At 54.0% G+C, this 19,677-nt stretch overlaps 1 protein-coding gene across 2 annotated transcripts; it reads left to right on the top strand.

Moving 5' to 3' along the window:
• Positions 1 to 757: 757 nt before the first annotated feature.
• Positions 758 to 19,147, top strand: DENND2D (DENN domain containing 2D). 2 transcript variants are annotated; one of them, XM_055340375.1, is made up of 12 exons: positions 758 to 945; positions 5,547 to 5,716; positions 6,597 to 6,709; positions 7,423 to 7,492; positions 8,208 to 8,285; positions 9,332 to 9,472; positions 10,471 to 10,619; positions 14,036 to 14,213; positions 17,136 to 17,177; positions 17,581 to 17,665; positions 17,966 to 18,205; positions 18,632 to 19,147. In XM_055340375.1, exons 1-12 carry the CDS (start codon positions 888 to 890, stop codon positions 18,706 to 18,708), a joined length of 1,401 nt encoding a protein of 466 aa, XP_055196350.1. In that variant the 5' UTR covers positions 758 to 887; the 3' UTR covers positions 18,709 to 19,147. The 2 variants fall into 2 exon arrangements, with proteins under 2 accessions (XP_055196350.1, XP_055196349.1); XM_055340374.1 differs by lacking the exon at positions 758 to 945 and adding an exon at positions 2,223 to 4,953.
• Positions 19,148 to 19,677: the final 530 nt, after the last annotated feature.

Here is a 19,677-nt window from a genome sequence, read left to right as displayed (position 1 = left end):
TCCACGTCTCCGTGGGGTGGAAGGGGAGGGATTACCCCCACTTGGCTGATTTGCCCAAGAACACTCTGGAGGAAAGGCAGGGTCAGAATCCTCGGCGCTCCTGTCCCTCCTTGGAGCCCAAAGAGTAGCCAGCCCTTGGCTCGCTGGTTCTCAGGGAAGTGGAATAGGGAGAGGAGTGCGGGCACGTGCCGCGCGGGCGCAGGACACCGGGGGCTCGGACGGTCCCGGGAGCTCGGATGGTCCCGGGAGGCTCGGACGGTCCCAGGAGCTCGGACGGCCCCGGGAGGCTAGGACGGCCCCGGGAGGCTAGGACGGTCCCGGGAGGCTAGGACGGTCCCGGGAGCTCGGACGGCCCCGGGAGGCTCTGACGGCCCCGGGAGGCTCGGACGGTCCCGGGAGGCTAGGACGGTCCCGGGAGGCTCGGACGGCCCCGGGAGGCTCGGACGGTCCCGGGAGGCTCGGACGGTCCCGGGAGGCTCGGACGGTCCCGGGAGCTAGGACGGCCCCGGGAGGCTAGGACGGCCCCGGGAGGCTCGGACGGTCCCGGGAGCTTGGACGGCACACCGACGGCGCGGGGGCGGGGGCGCTGGAAGGTGCAGGGCTGAGCGGCCTCCCGGAGCTCCGCGCCCCCTGGGTCGGGAGCCCCCGGAGCAGGGCGGCGAGACAGGTCGCCGGGCAGGTCGCGCGTCCCGGGTGCCCCGCGGCTGGGGGCGGGGGGGGCGGTGGCGCCGCCCCGTCCCGGACGCGCGTGAGCGCCCTCGGCCAGCCCGCGCCCGCAGCCCGAGGGCACAGCCGGCCCGCCCAGGTGCGCCGCCCGCCCCCCCGCGGGAAAGCGAAAGTGCGGGGCCCGCCCTGGACCCGGGACGCCCGCCCGCAGTCGCCGGGCCATGGACGGGCTCGGCCGCCGCCTGCGAGCCAGCCTGAGACGGAAGCGCGGCCACGGGGGTCAGTGCGGGCGCGGGGGGCGCGGGGGTAGGGGGTGCTGGGTGCGGGGGCGCTGGCTCCGGGGCCCGGGGCGGGGAACCCGGGGCGCGGGGGTGCGGGCGGGAGGGTGCGGCGGCGCTGGCTCCGGGGCGCGGGGTGCGGGGGCGCTGGCTCCGCGGCCCGGGGCGGGGGCGGGGGGCGGGGGGCGCTGGCCGGCCGCCAGGTGCGCGAGGTGGGGCGCAGGTGCGGGGGGCCGGGCCAGGTGGCGCCCGGCCGGAGGCCAGCGGAGCGGCCGGGCCCTTGGGGGCGCGGGGGGGGTGCCGAGGAAGCCATGGTGGGGCCCCGGGGCCACGCGTCCCTCCAGCCAGGAAGCCGTGGCGTAACCGCGGGGTGCTCGAGGCGCCCCGGGCCCGGCCTCAGCCCCGCCCCGCCGCTGGGCTCCCGGAAACCCGGCTCCCGACGCGACCGCCGCTGCCTGCACCTGGGGGCGTGGCCCGGCCAGTGCCGCCCCGCCCCCGCCCCCGCCCCCGCCCCCGCCCCCGGCCGAGCCCGCCCCGCGGCCGCTGCCTCCGGGGCCCCGGGCCTCCTCACGCCCCCCTCCCCCGCAGGGAAGCAACCCCGGGCCCTGGGGCTCCGCTGCGGCCCCCTGCGACCCCCAGCGCGCTGGGCGCTGCTGGCGGGAGCTCCTGCGTTCCGGCTTGCAGGAGCCCGTCCTGAGGCTGCGCACAGGACCCCGTAAGCCCTTTGCCCAGAGGCCCCACTTACCGAGGAGAAAGGAGCATTGAAAGTAAATCGGGGTGCCTTCAGACACTGGCAATCAAGAGTTGAAGGAGACCCCTTCCTCTTCCAGCCCCCGGAATGGCGGAGGCCCCGTGAAGGCATCAGCGCTCCTTCTGTGGCCGCGCGGGCGGGCACCCCCAGTCCTTGCTGCGCCCCCTAAACACAGGCGTCCAGTATCAGGTCATTTCAAGGAGGAGAGGCCAGAGACCGAAGTGGGGGCAGGGAGCGGGACCAATGGCTGGAGCAGAGTTCAGCCCTTCTGGCGGGCCTGGTGTCCTCTGCTCTCTGGAGGGTACTGGCCTGGTCTTTCCAGGGCTCCATCGCCTCCGAAATGTGTGTGAATTGAAGAGTTCTGCTTTTTTGCAGCTCAGAGGAAACATTGCAGTTGTTCCCACCCACCCCAGCCCCAAAACTGGGCTGATGACTGTGTCTGGAGCAGCTTCCTGGGCATGGGGTAGCTGTGAGATGAGCAGCCTGTATTACCTGTCCTGAGGTCAGCCACTTGTCAGGCCAGAAGAACGTGCCCTCCCCATCTATTATACCATCCTCCACCTTTCTGGGGTGTTCCCCTTCTTTTGTCCTTTCGGGCTCAGGGAAATTGTGTGGTAAGAGGGTGTGTGTGTGTATGTGTGTACATGGTTTGTAAACCATCCTGGTGGGAAGAAGTGGCAGTGGTGGTGTTCCTAAGCTGAGAGCAACAGAGCTAGAAAAGGAAGGGCTCGCTTTCCAAATCAAAGTTCCAGAAAGTCCCCTCACCTATATTCTGGCTGGTTCTGTGACTACTCAGGTGGTGTGGGAGGGGCATCCTGTTGGAGGAACAAGTGTAACCAGACTCCTGACTTCCCTAGAAAGGGTGGCTCCCTCCTCAACTAAAAAACTCAAGATAGTAATTTCATCCCAGGGCCCTGGGGATTAAATGAGCTGACCTATATTAGTAGGAGAGAGTGCTTTCTCTTTGGCTTTTCTCTTCTGTTGATAAACCTTTTTGAAAAGAAAAAAAAGAAAAAAAAAGTTCTTTTTTTTCCAGATTTCTTGGGCTTCAGCCCAAAAATCTAGTAACTTCTTTTGTTTGATTTTGTGACTTTTGCTGTTCTCCTGGCTCTCCTGAAAAAACAGGAGGAAATGGGCTGAAAATGCAACTCAAAGGCTTTAGGGAAAGGAATAATTTCCTGAGGTTCTGGAATGATCAGTGAAACGATTTGGGTTTCTCAAAGACTTGCAAACAGGAGGCACCTCACATTTGTGGGATGTTTGGTATGTACTGCCTCCGGAAGGTGGGAGCATAGACTTGGAACTCTCGTAATTCCTACTCCCAACAGATTCTATTAATAGTCCCTGGATTATTCTGTGCCTCAGTTTCCCCATCTGTATCAGGCAGATACTTGTTCCTCAGATAGGTGGTAGGGATTGGGCAATAAGTCTGTGCAGATTTGTAAGGCAAATCTTGCCTTTGTGATGACAGTTTTGAGTATTCTGGGTCATTGTCCTCACCATTACAGCATTTGTGACATCCTTACTTGTTTGGAGTTCTCCCCATGAGTCACGTCTGGGCCCCTGAGTACTGGCTTTCACTAGTCCCACAAAAGCCTGCCCTTTTTTTTCTAATTGGAGTTCGAATGCCAACATACAGCATATCACCCAATGCTCATCCCGTCAAGTGCCCCCCTCAGTGCCCATCACCCAGTCACCCTAACCCCCCTCCCACCTCCTCTTCCACCACCCCTTGTTCATTTCCCAGAGTTAGGAGTCTCTCATGTGCGGTCACCCTCACTGATATTTTCACTCATTTTCTCTCCTTTCCCCTTTTTTCCCTTTCACTATTTTTTATATTCACCAAATGAATGAGACCATATAATGTTTGTCCTGGTCTTAAGAACAAGGCAGCCATCTTCCCTCTTCCAACAACCCACTTTCCCCCAGAGGGCTGCTAATTCTTTGCTGGAGTGGCAGAGGCTGACACCAAACCCTTTCACCTCCTGGCTCTTACCCCATGCATTTAGTCATGCAGCAGTTTACATGAGAATCCTAGGTGATTTGTTGCTCTTTTTCTCTCTTCTCCAGCCTCCAGACACAGCCTCTAGACAACACTAGAGCCCAAGGGGCCAGGTACTCTGCTTTTAGCTTGGGCAGAACTTTTGACCTGGCCCAGCAGGCAAAAACGACTGAACAGGAGTGGGGCAGAGATCAGCCCAGTTGCATTCCACCATCACTGAGTGACCCCCAAGGCTGCTGATGCATCCAGTCCCCTCCTGTAGGCCAGGGAGGATGACCTGAGGCGGTGCTTCCTATTTGGGAAGAGGGATTCTTTGCTGGAGCCCTGGGAACGGGTCCCGTGAGAGAAGTCAGTCTTAGGATATATTGCAGGGGGTGAGAGATGGACCACTGTACATCATCCTGAGGTGTCAGGAATTCTCCAGCTCGGAGATGGATTTGCTCCTATTTTTACCTCCAGGAGAGGAGAGTTTTAGGTTCGGATCAATTTCCAGGACTCTCTCGCTAGAAAAAAATTTCCATTTGGAGAATTAATGGGCCAAGTCTATTTATCTCCCTCAGGGGAGGCAGTGCCATGTTGGCTGTGGGGGAATGTTTGGGCCTGTGCCCTGCTTGCAGTCCTGAAGCTCTGGAGACTCCAGAGTGCAGCGATGGGCCTTGCAGGGTTTTTTTGGTGGTAGTGAATCAAGTTGAGATATGAAAGGTCAGGAGTCAAAGTTATGGGATCTAAGATCCCTGTCCTGGGGCTGGTGAGGTTCCAGTGTCCACAGTCTGCTGCTGGGCCTTCTTCCCTGTCCCGAGGTTGTGAATAAACTCACTGCATAGTGTGCAGCCCAGAATTCAAAGCCTTTAGCCCAGAAGCAGCTGGGCCTTGGAGGTGTTTGCTCCTGACCTTTTCTCTTGCCACACCCTGGGGCTCTTGGGAGGAGCTGAGGTCTGAGCTGCAGTGCCAGGATGCTGCCTTCTTGATGCGGTCGTTTTGTTGCCTTCCTGGGTCCCGTCACATCCTTTTTGCTCAATCATTGGGTGCTCGGGATGGAAGCCGCCCTCCCCTATCTGGAAGGCAGCACATGGCGTGGCTTCATGGAGCTGTGGTTGGAGACTGAAGCGGCAGCCCTTCTCTCAGGCTCTCAGTAGCCAGTCTGTGTTGGAGGAAGGGGAAGCACTCCATGCCCCGAAAGTTGGAGAAGATGGAAGGACAAGTGGTAGGCGGGATGCTCAGGCTCTTCCGCAACCGGCTGCCTCGACTCCGAGCAGGTCTGGACTGGATTGCCCACTTCCTGTTTTCTAGGGTGACCCTCTTCGATGAGGCTGTTTCTTCCTTGAAATGCTTCTTCCTCCTCCTCTTAAGTGTAGAGTCTTTTATAGTTTGACCTCCACTTGGTCCCCCATGTGACTAGGCCAGGATGCTTCCTTCCCCTATTAGATTTTAGAGCTGGTCATGCCCTCTCTGGTCACAGACACATGGCCCTGGGATCTATTCTGATTTGGGTATGTGTCCATTTGGGGCTTACTGTTTCAGGTACTGCCCTGGGCACCCATGGGTGAGCACAGTTTTTACCTCTGGGGCAGAGGGCCTCCCAGCTGGCTCCCCAGTACATTTCCTTGGCTTCCAAATCAGGTTTCTGTCCTCCTCTTGGCTCCCTGTGCTTTCACATATCTCCCAGGGTAGGCTCCAAAACTGCCCAGTTGGCCCTGACCCTGTTCCAGGCCCGGAGGAACTGGGCAGGCTCCAGGGACCTCAGCGTTGGCATGTGGGGTCCGAGGTGCAGAAGTTGCCTGGAGCCACACAGACCACTCGGGGCTCCGGCCACTGAGATACCAAGTGGGCCCTGGTGTCTTGGTTTCAGGATCTCTCCAGGAGAGGGAAGCTGTAAAGGAACCGGAAAGGGCTCAGGAGATCAGTCTGCCCACCTTTGCTGGAGGGCAACACTTCTTTGAATACCTCCTGGTGGTTTCCCTCAAAAGAAAGAGTTCAGGGGATGACTATGAGCCCATCATCATCTACCAGTTTCCCAAGGTAAGGGCTGAAGGAGAGGGCAGGGGGAGCCAGGATTTGGGTGGCAGGAGGGTAGGGGTGGAGGTGCCCTCTCCCCCACTCCACCCTGTGGGCTTGAGTCTAGGGCCACCCTGTGCCCAGTGCTCCTATTTCCTTAGGGCCCAGCCCTGTTTCCTGTTATCACCCACAGAATCTAGGTCTGGCTTCTTTGTGAGGAACTGACCTGGGCTCCCTAGCTGGGAAACCAGGCTGGTTCTTCTGCCCCTTTGGGCCTCGTCGCTCTTCCAAATTCCCCTCTCAGTCCCCTTGTCTAGAGAGGCTTGCCTTGTGCCAGGCCCCTAGCAGGCCTCCCTGGGCCGGGGTGGGTGGGAAGGAGAGGGTGGGGCAGGCTCACAGCTGGTGGGCAGGCTCAGCCTGTGGCCACAGCCCAAACACCAGGCTCCTTCTTGTCTGCTCCGCACTGGGGGAGGGGTGGGGACAGGGCATCCTTCTCGTTAACCCCGTTAACCCCGACAGGACAGCTCGACAGCTCAACAGCTGAGGTGGCCGCTGCTCTGATGTGGTGGTTCTCTCATGCGGCCCTCCCAGGAGACCAGGCAGCCTCTGGGCCTTTCTGGATTCAGTGAGGCCCTGGCCTCCTCCCTGCCTGTGTGGATGTGTAGGGTGCTGATGTCTCACTCAGGCTCATGCAGACTTGGCCTGGGAGGGGCTTTCAGCCTGAGCTGGCCTGCCCCGGAATGAAGTCCCTGTGCAGAGGGACAGGCAGAGGCACCTGCTGAGCCCCCAGGAAAGCTGATTCTCAAACTGCTTCGGAGCCGCCAAAGAAGCCTGCCAACCCCCCAGCCCTCTTCTCCTGCCCCTACCTCCACAAGTCACTGGTCTCTTTTGCCATTCCTTCTAGCGGGAGAACCTGCTTCGGGGCCAACAGGAGGAGGAGGAGCGGCTGCTCGGAGCCATTCCCTTGTTCTGCTTCCCAGATGGGAATGCGTGGGCACCGCTCACTGAGTACCCCAGGTGACTGCTTGGGCCTGGGACAGAGGAATCTGGTTCTGGGGGGGAAGGGACAGGTGTGAGCTCTGTGGGTCCCCTGGCTCCCTCACCTGCTGTGTGTGCGGGGTTCTCACCAGCTTCCCTCCTGACGGGGTGGGACTAGAGTTGATTCACTTAGGAACATCTTGCCTGGAGTCCCCCAGGGTCAAGGATCCTGGCCAACTAGGTTAACCAGTCAGTCGCCTATGTCCAGAGAAGGGCAAGGCTGTCTCACCCATCCTGGGAATGACCGTTGCCGTGTTTTGACTGCCTCTGGCAGAAGCCAGACTTTGCAGAAAGCCCTTGGCTTCTAAGAAAGCAATGTGGCAAAGTCCCTTTCAGTGTCAGCCCTGGAATTTGGCTGCCTGAGTTTGGATTTTGGCTTTACCACTTTTGAGCTAAATGACTTTGGATAAGAATCACCTCAGCCTCAGTTCCTTTGTGTTTCAAGTGGGGAAGAGTAATTGAACCCACCTCAAAGGGTTGTTTTGAGAATTAAACGAGGTGGCCTGTGTAGAGCTGGATGCCAATAAGCACTTAATAAGTTACTGATGTGGTTACTACTCTCATGATTAATCGGCAGCTCCCCTCTGCCCTCCTGACCCCCGCCCCCCTCAGCATCTCTCTGAGACTGACTGACTGCCTTCTGATTTTAGGATCCAGTGAGTAAATGCAAATATGTGTCTGTTCTTTTGCAGGGAGACCTTTTCCTTTGTTCTGACCAACGTGGATGGGAGCAGGAAGATTGGATACTGCAGGCGCCTCTTGGTTTGTGCTGCTCAGAACTGCCCCCTCCTCTCTGCAGCCCGCTCTGCTCCGCAGCTGGGCTTGCTCGAGCTTCAGCTGCAAAAGCCAAGGCTCCCTGGCAGTGGTGGTTGCAGGGAGAGCACAGCCCAGTACCGGCTGCCATGTTAGTGCCCTCTGCAACCCTGCAGGAACGGGGACACAAGCCCCTCCTTGGCTGCCCAGGGGACCTTTGCTGGCCTTGCTTTGGTCTCTGCCCTTCCCAAGCTCTCAACAGCTCACCCTGGGGGCGGCTCCTCATCCTCTTTCCACCTTCTGTACCCAGGCCTGTCTGCCTCAGCTCCTGGAGCCTCCCAGAGCAGAGACTGGGATTCAGACGGTAGTTCTTGGGTCTCCAGGGGATTCTCCAAGTCACTGTTACAGTGCTGTCCTCTCCAGCCAGTGTTCTCTCCACACCACACTTGCTCCCTTTCTCTGCAGACCCCAGATGGCGCTGGTGCTGATGGTGGCGGTGCTTGGCCCCTTCAGGGCCATCTTCTTTTGGCTTTGGTGGCTGCTCTGGCCTCCCTGTTGCCTGGGCCACAAACAGAACCTCTACCCAGCCAGGCCTTTCTCCATCTGACCCACCATTGCCCACGACTCCCCCAGCCCCACCACCAGCCTTCTGCCCCATCAGCGCCAGCTGGGAGAAGCCCTAGGGAGGCAGCAGCGCTGAAGGAGCCTCTCTGTCCCTCCACAGCCCGCTGGCCGTGGCCCTCGTCTTCCCAAGGTGTACTGCATCATCAGCTGCATCGGCTGCTTCGGCCTGTTCTCCAAGGTAGAGGTGGAGTGGGATTCCTCGGGGCCTGTTGGGCCTGTTCAGCATCCTGGCTGCCTGACCCACCTGTGTTCCCTGGGCCTTTAGTGGAGCTCTTCCCTCACAGCTGGGGTCAAACCAAGGCACACTTGGGGAAACTGAGGCAGAGAGGTGCTTGGGCTCCACTTTATTTTCGAGAAGAGTGGGAACTGAGCCCAGGGACTGTCTCCCCTGAAGAGAGCCCATGCTCCCCCTCTGGTCAGGTAAGAAAGCAGCTGGAGCAGGACAGCGGGGAGAGCCCCAGGTTAGGGGGTGGGAGTTTCCAGTTCCTCATCAGGCAAATGCATGCAATGATCCCTCACCTCCCTGACTCATTTTCTGGTGTGAGGCTCCAATGAACTGACATGAGAAACATGGGACACTGAACAAATATAAAGACAATTACTATACACTAGGATTCCTGAGACTCCCTCTGACTCCTCTGAGGGTGGAGGTCTGCAGGGCTTCTCCTGTTGGAGCTACCTGGAGCGCCAGGACATCTGAGTCAGTTCTCAGAATGGACGGGGCGTGTCTCGGTGGCCACGCAAAAGCTTCAGGGTGCTCTGCCTCCAGCAGGCCTTGGGAGGATGAGGGCAGGACACTGTCAGCCTTTGCTTGGTGGAGTGTTCATCTGTGCAGGGTTCTGAGGGATGGGGTCTGGCCCTGGTCCTGGCCCTGGCCCTGTGGGCGGGGAGTCACCCAAGAGGCCCAGGCTTCTGGGCTCCCACTGCATCTAGCATGATGGGACATGGTACCATTGTGGACGACCATTTACTCTGGGATGGCTCCTGGGAGAAAGGAGCTTATGTCGGTCTAGGAGAAGGGAGGACTGTGGACTGGTAATGAGGGCAAAAGGAAGAAGCTGCAGGAGATAAACCACAGACTGGGCTCTGCCTGGAGGAGAGGGAAGCAGCTGGAGGGTGGGGTTGTGGGGTGGGGAGAGGCAGGGGGACACTCATACGTGGGGCCTCTACCGCCTCCCAGTGGCTTCCTTTGAGCCTTGAGTCCCACCATCCCTTGCCTTGCAGATCCTGGATGAGGTGGAGAAGAGGCACCAAATCTCCATGGCGGTCATTTACCCGTTCATGCAGGGCCTCCGAGAGGCGGCCTTCCCTGCTCCGGGGAAGACCGTCACTCTCAAAAGCTTCATCCCGGACTCGGGCACTGAGGTGGGTTCCTGAGCGTGAGCCCCTCCCTGGCTGGAGAGGGTGGGCTTTGATGGCACCACTCTCACAGCCCTGCCATTCGTGGGGTTAACACATGAGCCGGGCGGGGACTGGGGCCCACCTGGAATTTGGGGGCAGAGCTGAAAATCAAACCCAAGGTTTCTGATTCTCCCAATCTGATGCTCTCAAAGACCTCGTTAAAGCCACCAAGACTTGTATTTATAATAAAGAAAACCAGTGCCCCCCACACTGCCACTTTTCATCATTCCCCCCACCCCCTTATCTTCCCGTGTGTGTTCAGTGCCTTTACCTTATGGCCTCCACCTGTCTACTTCTTATCATCCATCCCCACCCCTGTGTCCCCACCCCTGTGTCCCCATCCGTGCCTTAGAGGGATGCTACTAAGCAGCCTGGGGCAGCAAATAGCACATTATTTTAAGAATCCCAGTCCTGACCCTTGGCACTTTGGAAGATGGGTGTGTCTCCCTGAACCTTGTCTTCCCCACATAAAATAAGGGGAGGGGTCAGGCTTTTTCCCTTTCTCCAAAAATAAGCACAGAATGCTTGCAATAGTGGATACAATGAGTGTGATTCCTGACCTGGCACCTACCGTCTAGTGGATATACAGACATTAAATAAGTAAACACATGGATAAAGTGCATAGTTTAACAAGGCACAGCAGTGACAAAAGGGAGGAAACACGATGGGAAACACACATTAGCGAGGGCCTCTGAGGCAGAGGGAGGGGGAGACAAGAAGACTGAGCCCGGGTGGGGTGGGGGAGCCAGCCTGAGAAGGCCCTCAGGCAGGAAGAGCACAGTGTGGGCCAGGCCAGGGACGGGGGTCAGCGTGACCTTTGGTGCTGAGGGAAACCAACCGTGGACGGGCTTCCAGCAGGGGACGGGCAGGGAGAATCGAGTGGAGACCAGCAGAGACCCAGCCTTCCAGGACTCTGGCACCTTCCAGGGTGGTGATGCCTCCTCTCTCTGGTTCCCCTGCAGTTCATCTCCCTGACGCGGCCCCTGGACTCCCACCTAGAACACGTGGATTTTAGTGTTCTGCTGCGCTGTCTCAGTTTTGAGCAGATCCTTCAGATCTTTGCCTCTGCTGTGCTGGAGAGAAGAATCATCTTTCTGGCAGAAGGTCTCAGGTGGGTCTGGCTGCTGAGCAGCTCTCCTGGGCTGACCGGTGCCCCTGGGTTCAGGGGACAGGTCAGAGGGCTTTCTAAGGGAATCAGGCTGTAGGACCCCTGCACTCTCCTTCCTGCCTCTGGGTCTGATTCTGCACCAAGCCTCATGGAGAAACAGCTGTTGCAATTCCCCTGCTTCTGCCTCCAAACTTGATTGCTTCCTCAGCCTGAAGAAAATTCCAGATGTAGCTCTGACCAGGGCATGAAGTGTTCTGGGCCAGCCCAGGTGGAGAGTGGTCCAGATGGGTGCAGTTGTGATTCTACTCTTGATGGCTTAGGGAAGGGAGGGAGGGTGGAGGGTACAGGACAGGGTAAGAAGGTGCATACTGGTATTGAGGTCAAGCTCATCATCCTTAATGGCCAACACATCTCATCTATCCATTTGTTCACTCATTCAAAAAACATTTGTTATGTGTCAACTGTCTGCCAAATGCCAAACATCAGGAAGATACAGACAAACAAGACATGGTCTTTGACCTTAGGGTACGGAGACTCCTGTAATGCTTGAAAGCATAGGTGTTGAAATCAGCAGAACAAGGTTCAAGTCCAATATATTCTTCCACCTGTAGCTCTGTGCTTCCCCTTAGGTCAGTTTCTTAACTTCTTAAAGTCATTATCTCCTTAACTGTAAAATCAAGATAATGATTGCAACTACCTCATAAGGTTGTGTCGAGGATTAATTGAAACAGTGCATACCATACCTACCACCCTGCCAGGCGCACACCTATTGGTAAGAGCTAGCTGGGATTTTTTTTTTTTTGTCTTTTAATTTTACTAATTTTTACTTTTTAATCATTATTTTTTATTAAGTATAGTTGACATACAGTGTTACATTAGTTTCAACATATTGATTCAACAATTCTACACATTATGCAGTGCTTACCAAGATAGGTGTAGTCAACACCCGTCACCATAAAAATTATTACAAGATTATTGACTATATTCCCTATGCTGTACTTTTTTTCATCTCTGTGACTTATTTATTTTATAACTAGAAGTCTGTACCTCTTAACCCCCTTCACTTATTTTGCCCATTCTCCCTCACACTTCCCCTCTGGCAACCACCAGTTTGTTCTCTGTATTTATGAGTAGGTTTCTGCTTTCGTTTGTTTTGTTTTTAAGATTCCACATATAAGTTAAATCATATGGTATTTGTCTTTCTCTGTCTGACTTATTTCACTTAGCGTAGTATCCTCTAGGTCCATTCATGTTGGTATAAATGGCAAGATTTCCTATCTCACATGGCTGAGTAATATTCCATGGTATATACATCTTCTTTATCCATTCATCAGTCGATGGACACTTAGGTTGTTTTTTCATATCTTGGCCATGGTAAATATTGCTGCAGTGAACATAAGGGTGCATACAGCTTTTCACATAGTGCTTTTGTTTTCTTTGGGTATACGCTCAGCAGAATTACTGTACAATAATTGTACCGTGTTTGAATGTTTAAGTTTTTGAGGAACCTCCATACTGTTTTCCATAGTGGCTGCACCAGTTTGCATCCCATGAGCATTGCAAAAGGGTTCCTTTTCTCCATATCCTCGCCAACAGTTGTTATTCCTTGTCCTTGTGATCCTAGCCCTTCTGACTGCTGTCAGGTGATGCCTCATGGTGGTTTTAATTTGCATTTCCCTGACAGTTACTAACAATGAATACCTTTTTGTGTCTGTTGTATGTCCTCTTTAGAAAAGTGTCTATTCAGGTCCTCTACCCATTTTTTTAGTCACATGATGATGATGATGATGATGATGATGATTTTTGGTGTTGAATTGTAGGAGTTCGTTATATATTGTAGATATTAACCCTCTATTAGATATATCATTTACACATCTTCCATTCAGTAGGTTGCCTTTTCGTTGTATTGATGGCTTCCTTTGCTGTACAAAACCTGTTATCCTTAATAATAAGTTCACAGTTGAATATATCCCTGGGCACAGGCGAAGAAGGGTACTGTCATGTCTTGGTCTCTGCCTGTTAGGGGCCTTAAGTCTGAGAAAGATATGGGGAGACATGTGACAGAATGGAGGAGAATATCATGAAACAGTAGGAGACTGACCTATTGCTGTGTACGGGGGAGAAAGCCAATGATGTTGGGCTGACAACCCTCATTCTGTCTTTTAGGGAAGAGGAAGAAAAGGATGTTAGGGACTCAAATGTTAGGCCAGAGGGTCAGGTGAATATCGTGGGTTTTAGAGGAAAGGAAGTTTGGGCAGGGAGTGAGGGCTGTGGGTTGAGCATTCTCTAAAATCAGTGATAACCAAAAAGACACTAGTTGTAGGCCTAATCCTTGTGGGAAGTGGTGTGATTTATTGCTCTGGAAATAGTGCTTCTACTTTGAACCCTGGAGAAAAATGAGAAGTTTCTGTTGTGGCTAGAGCTGGGGCTCCTGTCTTTCCCGAGACCAGTGTATAGGAAGTAAAGGTGACTCCAGGTGCCAGCTGACCTGGACACGGGCCAAGGCTGGCAGGATTTGCCTTGGAGGTGCTCACTTTCTCCAAGGAGATCCCACCACTCCCCACTTCCTTCCCACACTGAGCATGTCAGATCCCTGAAGCACAGGCGGGGTGGGGGGTGCGGGGGACTTCCAGTCAGCCTAAGCCTTGGCTAGACCCTCAAAGACTCAAGCTTTCTAACTCAGGAAGTATAAGCTCCATACCAAGAACTGAAACAGGGTTTCTGCTTCTGTGTTTTTATTGGCCTTGGCATGAGGGTTGTTTGGAGAAATGAAGAGCCATGAAGAAGCCGTGGAGAAGAGAGGCCAGAGAGCAGGGCTGTGTGTGTTGGAGGGTGGGGTGAGGAGTTGGCTGAGCTGTGCTGGAGGCAGTAATCACACAGGGAATGCTTCACTGGAAGGGTGGAGGAGCCACCTCTCTGGGACTTTCCGGGTAGAAATTGCGCAGCAAAGGTTCCTGGAATCTAGGAATTTCCCAAGCTAGCTCAGGCACCAACCTGTTAACTTGAAATAACCTCTAGTGGCCAGAGGGAGCTGTGAGAGGTAAAGACTGGGGCTGAGAGGGTGGAGAACCACAAGGAGGAAATAAGGCTTGGCCTCTCTGCTGTGCTCTACTGTTTACATGTTTGTCTCCTTGACTACAGTGTGAGTTCGTTAAGCAGGGTCAGTGCCTTGAACTTCCTAGTGTCCACACGCTTAGCGCAGTGGTGCGCATATAGAAGGGCTCACCCAGCCATCTGCGGGAGCGATGGCACTCCCTCTTCCCTCTCCTCCCAGCTACCAGTAGCCACAAGCTCTGCGACCAGCACAGCTCCCAGACTTGCTTCTACTTCTGGGGCAGGGGGTGGGGGGACAGGGCGTGTGAAGGGGTAGAGGCGCAGGGAGGCCTCTCTGACTCGTGTTCCCTGTGCCCTGTTCCCAGCACCCTGTCTCAGTGCATCCATGCTGCTGCTGCGCTGCTCTACCCCTTCAGCTGGGCACACACCTACATCCCCGTTGTCCCCGAGAGCCTTCTGGACACTGTCTGCTGCCCCACTCCCTTCATGGTCGGAGTACAAATGCGCTTTCAGCAGCAGGTTATGGATAGCCCCATGGAAGAGGTACGGTGCAGCAAGAAGAAGGTGTTACTCGGAGCCGGGCACAGCGGGAGTCCGACCTGGGCTCTGCGACTAACAGCTGTGTGACCTGTGTGACAGGGGGCGTGGTGCTTCACCTCTTTAAGGCTGAGCTTCTTATCTATGAAATGGGGATGGCAGGGTTCAAGTGCCAGCGATGCAAGGGGAAATAACCTGCAAAAAGCTCATAGCTTGGTGCTTAACACATAGTTGATGCTCAGTAAGTGGCTGCATCCTCCCCCTGAACGATTTCTTTTTGGACCTAAGGGGCAGCTTATTCAGGGGTCATCCAGCTGTCCTAAGCCAGTTAATTCCCAAGGGCAGGCTCTGGGGCGTCCCATCTCTCATCTAGATGCACAAGCACAGCTGGTCTATACAATACACAGCTCACTAGAATTCATTCACATTCCTTGCAAGTGAGCTAACATAGCCCTCCTGCAAACTGTGAGTCTTAAAAGTTGCAGATTTTTGTAGGTAATCTTTTTTCTTTTTTAAATTTATTTATTTTAGAGAGAGAAAGCATCCGTGTGTGTGTGCACGCAAGCAGCGAGAGAGGCAGAGGGAGGAGAAAAAGAATATTAAGCAGGCTCCTCCTCGCTCAGTGCGTAGCCCAATGCAGGGCTCCCTTTCACAACCCTGAGATCATGACCTGAGCTGAAATCAAGAGCCGGGTGCTTAACCCGCTGAGCCACCCAGGTGCCTCCATTTTTTGATCATCTCAGAACTCACCTGGCTAATGAGGCTACAGGTCCAGATCCCCCTTGATTTTTGTCAGCTTATCTCTCTCGTCAATGCCCCAGACACACCAGAGGCCTGGCTCAGTGGTGAAAATGGGCACTGGTAGCATAGGAACAACTCAAAACATGAGCTCTGGTTTGTCAGTAGAAACTTCCCAGAGATTGCATGTCACTATCTCCAGCTACAAGAGTTACTTAGGTATGTCTGCATTGGCTAACCATTAACCCCTCTGTGCATAGGGCTGGCCAAGGGAAGAGGTGGGCTCCCATCATAAACTACTAGAGGCAGAAACCAGCTCTGGTGGGAGGACTTCCTCCATTTGTATAAGAAAGAATGGAGGTCCAGAGAACTCAATGGACTTATTGGAGGCCACCCCAGTAATGATGGAACCTCGCACCATAGAACCAAAGCCCTCCTATACAAAGTGTTGCTGGGAAGTCAAGAAGCAGGCTGTTTCCCTTCGTAGCTTCCCTGGCCTTCCTCAGAAGTGCTGAGTAGACAGGCCCTTTGAAGGAGTCTTTGCCATGTGACTGACTGGGTCAGAGTATCAGCCCCACATTTGGCAATGACTTAAAATGTCCCAACCCTCAGAGTTATGAAACTCGCTGATGCTGCAGTTCCAGCTCCTCCCCTGACAGCCCGGCAGGAAGACACCCCAAGGCCAGCCAGGCTGCAGCTCCTGCTATCCAAGAGCCTTGGCCTATTTTAGTCCTCAGCAGCTGCTCTGTGAAATGGGCAGGGGATGAAGAAGGGGAAGGGCCAGCGACCACTGTGGGTGTGTGGGGATTCTCTGACTGCTCACATGAGCCCTGGGAGGGATTACGCAAGGGACAGGAAGACAGCGAATAGTAGAAAGGTTCTGGGGAACCTTCCCAAAAATATGCTGCATGTACATTCTTAGTTCCCTGAAATGAACAGCCTTCCCTGAATAATACATAGGCATTTGAGCCTATGTAGTCAAGTGGTCTCAGGCCTGGATGAGTTCAGCTTTTCTCCTGATGATGAATAATTATAGGGCCTGCTCTGTCTTTTGGCACACTTTCCGGGCCCTCTTTTTACTTGGAAGGAGGGTGCCTAGAAGGATCATTCACTGTACTGACCAGACCAAAAGTCTAAAGTGAAAAGACAAGCCCCACAGGAATTTAAGTGACCAACCCAGGCTCTGGGAGGATCCTGGTAAACTGTGGAGCACATGCCCTGCCTAAAGAGGCAGCTGCACTCCATTCCATCCAAGCCTGGTCCTTTCGAAACATGGACCAGCCAATGTTAGAGTTACTGACTTTTCAGAAGCCCCCAAACCAAATTTTATGTGAAATTTTCCAAATTAAATATTGGAAACCAACTCAACTATTGAAAAATACTCTGAGGCTCAAAGAAACAGATGGGCAGGTTGGAATCTAACCAGCAGGGCGCCAATTTGTCATGTCAGGTCTGGACTGAGGGCCCCTCCAGCAGTGACACGCTCAGGTGCCAGCCCTGTGTTCACTTCCCCTGCAGCCTGCAGACACGTGGTCTCCTCACTGCCTTTCATTCCCTGTTCCTGTTGCCCTGGGCTCACTCCCTTCGCTTCGTTTCCTGCAGGAAGGCCCAAAGATCCCAGGGAATTTTTTAAAAGTAGGACTCCGGGCAGTTGTACATAAAGTTGTGGTAAGCATTTAAAAGATCAAAAGGTGTCCACGCTGGCCTAGATCTGACCAGAGGGCAGGGAGCACAGTGGGGAGGAGACGGATACAGCAGCTAGGACAGCTGGATCTAGGCTTGGAAACCGGTTCTACGGTATGACCTTGGGCAACTTCTTTGCTTCCTCACCTGCAAAATGGGGATATTGCCTCTAAGTGCACTGGGGGAGGATTGAATGAGAGAAAATGTGCAAAGCTGGTTCAAGTGTGCCGTGTGCTGAGCATTCCATATATAGAAGCCGTGCCTACCATTAGTGTTTCATTAAGAGAGCGACTGGCTCTGATTTCCCTCATCACATTCCTTCCTACCTCAGCGCTCCTCCTCTCCCTTCCTACACCCTCATCGCTTCTCCAAAGGAGGGGAACTGCGGCTTCCAGGGATGGAGAGAGGAGGGTGTCAGGCAGGAAAGGAGAATTGCTGGTGCTGAGTGCTCCTGAGGTCTCTGATGTGCAGGGAATGTGAATGCCATTCGTTCTGTGTTTATTTCAGGTCCTGCTGGTGAATCTTTGTGAAGGAACCTTCTTAATGTCAGTAAGTGTCTGGGCTCCCAGGCCCACCACTGACTCCATCACTCTCATGTCTCCCAAGTTCCTCCTCCTCTGAGCTTGAAGTGCTTTCCTTGGGTGAGAACTCATGCTAGGGAGAGCTCCCCCAAGGAGCCCTCGGCAAAGATGCACACGGCTTCACGAACGACAGTCAGTGCCGGTGCCTTTGGCTCAGGGATGGAAACCCAGTGCCCCAAGGGTACAGGGGAGACTTGCTAATGTTTACAGTCAGACTGAAGGCCAAGAAGCAGCTTCTGTTGCTTCTTTCCTATGTGGCCAATTATTTGGGGGTGGAGTCGGAGTGTAGAATTCACACCTCCCCAGGCTTTCTGCCAACACTGCACTCCTCCTCCCAGACCGCTTGACTTCTTAGCTCTGTCCTCTCCTAGGTTGGTGACGAAAAAGATATCCTTCCACCCAAGCTTCAGGATGACATCTTAGACTCCCTTGGTCAGGGGACCAGTGAGTCACAGAGTAAGTCCTGGGTGCCCCTTATTTTGGGTTTCTTCACAGAACCTGAGGGCAGGATTCCCAACCATCCCTGCCAATCCCACCCAGCAGTCCTGAGCCAGTCCCAGGGGCCTAGATTCTAAGGCAAGTCTGAGTGTGAGATTCTTCCCAAGAAATAGTGGAGAATCCATACCCTGTCTCCCATTTTAATCTGTAATTATGACCCTAATCCTAGCTGCTTCCCCAGGAGTTCTCAGTCGGCCTCATAGCCCCTGGAGGCAGAAGTGGGTGGTTTTTCTGAGTTGGCCTCTGTGTCTCCTGCAGCTTCAGAACAGCTCAACGAGCATGTTTCGGGCCCATTTGTGCAGTTCTTTGTCAAGACTGTGGGCCACTATGCTTCCTATATCAAGCGGGAGGCAAACGGGCAAGGCCACTTCCAAGAACGAGCCTTCTATAAGGCTCTGACCTCCAAGACCAACCGCCGATTCGTGAAGAAGTTTGTGAAGACACAGCTCTTCTCCCTTTTCATCCAGGAAGCAGAGAAGAGCAGGAACCCTCCTGCAGGTAGATGGTGACAGCCCCCTATCATTCCAAGCCCAGGAAGGGTCACTGCCTCCAAGTTGGGCATGGTCCTATGATGAAGAGCACTGGCTCTGGAGGCCCACAAAATAAAATGTAGTCTTGGTGGGGTTGAACTGAAATAACCTGGAGTCTCAAAAGATGCCTCTGAGCTGCCATTTTGTAAAAGTTGCTCTTTATTTTAATCTGGAGCTAATTTCTATTAATTGTTCTATTTGTAGCTCCAGCTTTGGGCCAAAATGAATATCTGGATCTCCAAAGGCCCATAAGGAGATGGGAATCTTGATAGGAATGTGGGTGTGGAGGGGGAGCACAGGAAACAGACAGGTTATTTCTGATCCTCACTCCTGAACTCATCATCATCCACCTGGCTAGATTACAGGCCTCTAACACTGGTGTCTGAACCCACAGGCTACTTCCAACGTAAGATACTTGAATATGAGGAACAGAAGAAACAGAAGAAATCAAGGGAAAAGACTGTGAAATAAGAACTGTGGTCAACAGGAGGGACTGGACTCACAGGCCAGTTTTGGACTTTGGCCCCTGCCAGAATGGTGGGACTGGCAAAGCTCACAGCCTCCAGAATCCACGGCCTCCTCTGAGACCTGGTAACCAGGTCTCGCTTCAGGCTGCTGTCTTGAGTTCGGGGTCCCTGGAATCCACTTTCTCCAGACTCTGGAAGGCTCTGACATCTGTGCTCACAGAGCTGGGCTCCAAGCTGCATGTTCCGCACAGGTGACACAGAGTGGCAGAGTGGCACAGGTGCTATGGAGCCTCAGAAGTTGCTGGGACTGCCCTCTTCCAGGAACCACAATCACAAAATCCTCAAAAGGGAAAGCAGTTGTGGCCCAAGGCTCAGTCTCTTCACATAAAAAAACAAGTCTGTGGATGTGTGAAGATAAGAATAAAGATAAAAATCTTCTTGTTGTTTTTGTGTTATCCTTAACTTCCATTCCAGGGCAGAGAGGGAGAGAACCAGGAGCACAAGGCAACAGGTATGAAAAGCTGGACTGGGGGAGGGGAGGGGACTGGCCGTAGTGGCCCAGAACTTTGGGGCGGCAGCTCCACTTCAGACAAGAAGGTGGGGGGACATGGGTAGAGGCAGCAACAGTACTGGACAGGGCAACAGTTCTCAGTTCCAGTCAGGTGTGTCTTCCAGAATCTGGGAGGAAGGGCTGCTGGCCAGGAAGCACCTGCCATCTAGGGCAACTTGAAGGTAGGAAATTTCAGTTCCCAGAAGCCAGTGAAGGCCTCTACATTGCCTCCAAAGCCAGGTCTGTCTGCCCATCACTTCCGGTTTGGAACCTTCAATCCAACTTCCTACTTGGTTATTTTGAGAAGCCCAGTTCAATCTTTAGCTAAAGGTAGAGGGATTGCTTCATTGTCATTTTCCCTCTTTCAGGAAATAGTATCATCATCTTAAGAACCCAAAGTAGTTTAGTAATCACCTTGTCCAT

The sequence above is a fragment of the Nyctereutes procyonoides genome, unplaced genomic scaffold (genome assembly GCF_905146905.1).
Source record: "Nyctereutes procyonoides isolate TBG_1078 unplaced genomic scaffold, NYPRO_anot_genome, whole genome shotgun sequence".
Taxonomy (NCBI): Eukaryota; Metazoa; Chordata; class Mammalia; order Carnivora; family Canidae; genus Nyctereutes; species Nyctereutes procyonoides.
Note: the sequence above shows the minus strand (reverse complement) of the source record. Positions and strands in the feature narration are given on the sequence as shown.